This window comes from Lactuca virosa, chromosome 7 (genome assembly GCF_052849685.1).
Source record: "Lactuca virosa cultivar CGN04683 chromosome 7, Lactuca_virosa_CGN04683_v6, whole genome shotgun sequence".
NCBI lineage: Eukaryota > Viridiplantae > Streptophyta > Magnoliopsida > Asterales > Asteraceae > Lactuca > Lactuca virosa.
The window spans coordinates 125,503,403-125,508,210 of record NC_136432.1 but is presented as its reverse complement, the minus strand read 5'-3'; the positions used below and the strand labels follow the sequence as shown (position 1 = coordinate 125,508,210).

The 4,808-nt window shown below is 27.7% G+C and overlaps 1 protein-coding gene across 1 annotated transcript; it reads right to left on the bottom strand.

The window, feature by feature from the left end:
• Window positions 1-750: 750 nt before the first annotated feature.
• On the bottom strand, window positions 751-3,109 carry LOC145127113 (uncharacterized). Its single transcript, XM_079062366.1, has 2 exons — window positions 2,831-3,109; window positions 751-2,749 (listed from the first exon to the last, which is right to left on the bottom strand). The coding sequence occupies exon 2, from the start codon at window positions 1,798-1,800 to the stop codon at window positions 751-753; it is 1,050 nt and encodes a 349-aa protein (XP_078918492.1). The 5' UTR covers window positions 1,801-2,749; window positions 2,831-3,109.
• Window positions 3,110-4,808: the final 1,699 nt, after the last annotated feature.

Here is a 4,808-nt window from a genome sequence, read left to right as displayed (position 1 = left end):
ATCATCAACATACTTCCAATACAACAACTTGTGAAGGGTAATTCTAACCGCACGAATTAAATTCCAAATGCACGAATTTTTGATTGACTTGATGTACATCACCGGAAGTTTTGACAGTTTTTAATATATTAAACTAAATCAATGTTTACTTTACAATTTTCATTAAATGCCCTTATATTTATAGTTGATTTTCATATCATACCTTATACTTTTTGAAACTTTAGCTTTTATATATATATATATATATATATATATATATATATATATATATATATATATATATATATATATATATAGGTAAGAGTTATATGGAAAATGATTACAAGAAAGATAGTAGAGAGATTTGATTGTATTTTATTAAAACTATATTGTTTTTAATGGATCTATACCTAATATTAGGTACATAACAGCCACATATTCCTTAAGCCTTATAATTAATGAAATTAAAGGCATTTAATAATTAATGAAAGTTACTAATTTATGTTTATTTTTTATTTATTTTATTATTTAATGGTTTTAGTCTTGAACATCTCTCTCTCTCTCTCTCTCTCTCTCTATATATATATATATATATATATATATATATATATATATATATATATATATATATATATATATATATATATATATATATATATATATATATATATATATATATTAGAAACATCAGAATCGCACATATATAACAATTTTGTTTTAATTTATACAGATCTTAATAATTATAAACAACAAAACATAAATTTGATTTTACTAATTATCAGATATTATAACTGTAGAATTGTTACAATTATTGTGTGTTGCAAATGGAGAAATGTAGGAATTCAGGCGAGCAGCATAAACAGTTTCCCATCCAGCAGACCGTGATGATCTGTTGTGACGCCAAAGTGGTAAAATAGTAGGCATTGGATATCCTCCATGTAAATCAACCTTCACATAATGATCACCTCTAACAAGAGCAATAACAACAACTCTATGAGTTGAGATGTCTTGGGGACCAAGCCATAGTGGAAAACATGTTGACGGACTATCTTTGCTTAGAAAAATAACTATTACATTATACTTGTTAGCAATGAGAAAGCTAGTGACCGGCATAATCAACCAATGATCTGTTGGTGCGAAATGTGATCCATTGAAATTCAATGAGTGGTGTATGGTGTTTAAATCGTAATCAAAAATCTGTGCGTACTCAGCTGGGTGTGCTAACAACTCATTCTGTAAATCTAAGCGGATTTGACGCCAATTATCTTCACTATAACCGAGACACGCAGCTATTGCACGAAATCCACAATTTCCATCTCCCCTCACGTTTTGTATGTTTGTGACATATGGATGAAATTCATACGGAATTTCATTCATAAGTGGATCTGAATTATACATTACTTGTTCTTGGTTGAAGTACGAGCTATGCATCGATTGTTCCTGATTAAAAGTTGAGTTGAACATTGGAGGTTCTCGGAACGAGTACGTACTGTGCCTATCCGGCTCCTGGTTTAGATCAAACAAATTAGACCGCATATAATCAGGCGTATAAGTAGAAATGCTACGTCGAGACGGATATTGAGTTGGTGGCGCTTGAGTCGGTTGATCTTGAGGTGGTGGATGTTGAGTTGGTGGGTCGTGGTTTAAATCGATATGGGTTTTCTTGAAAAGTTTCTTCTTTAAGGAGGGGCGCCCACGAGTATTTTTGTGAGTAGCAGGTTCAGAAACTGAAGTTGTTGACGGCGTGATTAAGTTTAGTAACTTCCTTGCTAAACTTAACTTAACAGGTCTTGATTGTTTTTCGTAATGAGCATTAAACATATTTACCTCAACTGCACAACCCAATTTATCATCTTCTAACGATTTGCATTCTAATAAATCAAGTTTCTTCCAAAACTTATCTACTGAATGAAGCGGTACACAATGACCTTTTTTAACAAATATAGCTTGTTCATGCGCACATGGCAGCCCATAACTTGTACGTACTTGACATCCACAATTTTCATAAACAAATCCAAATTCTTTGGACCGCTCATATTCTTTGAAAATGATATCAAGTGCATAAATTGAAACGAAACGACACAATGGTTTTAGATGTGGTATTTCGTAGTACCGATGTACAATGAAAATTTTGTTATGCGCAAGACTCGCTTTTATACCTGTGTATTGTGACTCAACAACATCAGCAATACGCTTCAATGATTTGGCGATATCTGATCTTGATGTTTCGACATATCTTTTTAACTTGGCATGTTGACTTTCAGCTCTATTAGTTGTGTGATTGCCAAAGTTAAGAAACTTATCGGTCCATGCAGACACAAACTTTTCTTTGTGTGGTGTCAACCATGTTTTGTTTAGATAAGAAAATGCATCTGAAATACATAAAAAATTTCAGTTGATGTAATGATTTTGGTTTGACATTTTTTTTCAACAAATCTTCCACTATTCGACATTCATATTCAGTTAGTCGTCGTGGATAAGGATGACCTTCTAAATATAATGACGGCTCATGGTTATGAAATTCACATATCATTTTTATCTTCCAAGAATTATCTACTGACGAATATTTACCCTGTAGGCTAAATGGACAATTAATTTTTTTTGTCCCTGTTTTTTTTTTGGAGATTTGTGTACTTTTGTATGTACCTCCACGGTCACATTGAAATACAACATTAAAGTTACGTTTAGAATTTTTTATGACGATGACATAACCTAAAGTATTTGCCATATTTTGCACCCAATCCATCAATTCTTGACGAGAATTGAACACCTGACAATTATATTATTATCAGTAGCAGACAAATCCACTTGATGCTTACATTACAGTAACAACATACTAATGAATTTATACCTTATTTGTTTTGAAGGGTGACGTGTCATCAAAGAAATAACGACTTTCGTTCAAACTTTCATTTTCATATGTTTCATTTGTGTCCATTGGATGAATATCCGTTTCGAATGGTGATGTGTCGTCGAAAAAATAGTTACTTTCATTGAAGCTATTATTTTCATCTATTTCATTTGTCTCCATTGGATGAATATCATCTCTCTAAACATAACAAAGAGAAAAAAATATATAATAATAATAATAATAATAATAACAATAATAATAATAATAATAATAAGAAAGGTTAAGTACAAATACCTCATAATATGTGTCACCCATCCATTCTTTCCAACTTGTCATTTAATAAAATCTATATTTTTAACAAATATCATATATTTGCTTTTAAGGAAAGTTACTTTCAGCAAGTCGCTTTCAATGTACCATATAAGAAATACGAATCCTCTATATATAGAAAGAAATTGTAACCAAATTTTTATTTTTATCCCTTCTATTTTTGTTAATGTTTCATAGTTTATATTTCTTATTTAACAAATTAATTTTTTTCTATTAATATTTAATAATATTCATTATTACTTTTTTTATAAATGTATTCATGAGATCATTTTAATTAAACAACTTTTATGAATAATTAATATGTTTCTACTTGTTAGTTTTCAAAATTAATAAAGTTTTAAGGGTTTAAGATTTAAATTGATAAAATCTAGGGTCTTTTCTAAAACTACAATGTAAACCGAAGGTATAAAATTGTAATATTATATTTTATCGATAAAATAATTCGGCACACATATTAATCGGCACACATATTTATCGATAAAATAATTCGGCACGCAATTCAATGCAACAAATACACGAAAAATTCGTGTATATAGGAGGACCCTGAGTTTTTAATATATTTTATCATTTTTCATTTAATGCCTCTTATTTTCTATTAAAGTAACAAAATCTACCTTCCACTTTCCACTTTCCACTTTATAGTTTTTATTTTACTGTTTTGTTTATTGATTTGTTTTATTAACTAAACTTATTATATATATATATATATATATATATATATATATATATATATATATATATATATATATATATATATACTAAAACACATGGTTATTATTATTATTATTTTCAACATTATCTCTTTTTAATGATTGAGAATTTTAAAGTGTTCAACACCAACTAAAAAATGTTTATATATATATATATATATATATATATATATATATATATATATATATATATATATATATATATATATATATATATATTAAAATAAAAAATGATGATAAAGTATGATCATCCCCATCGAGGGTTTTATGATTAATAGGTTAAAAAGTGGTATTATAACATTGAATGGAATAAAAATGCATTATAGCTAGAATGTAATGAATGAGAAGTTCAATCCCCATTGAATCATGTATAACCAATAGTAAAAAATAATATATTTAAAATTAAAATTAATAATATAATAAAATATAATATAATTAATTAGGAAAACGTTAGAGTTATAAAACATAAAAAAAAAAAATTATTGACTAATATATATTAAATGGTTTATAAAAACAAAAGAAAAAAAGTTTTCTAATATGATATATTTATACGGTGATGGTTGATAGAAAACAAATAGGAAAGAGTTATAAATTAAAATAAAACTTTTTTTTAACCATATAACAAAAAATAATAAAGTTTAAAGTAAATACTATAAAACATTAAGGGTGTATTTTGAAAAATCTTTGCAAGTTGAGGGACAAATTAATTTTATCTTGTCAAATGTCATATCTGACCTTTATATACGAATCCTTCGTGCATATAGGAGTACCCAAATTTCCATCGTCAAAATCATTTATTCAAAATTGATGTGACGATGACATAACCTAAAGTATTTGCCACATTTTACACCCAATCCATCAATTCTTGAGGAGAATTGAACACCTGCCAATTATATTATTATCAGTAGCTAACAAATCCACTCGATGCTAACATTATT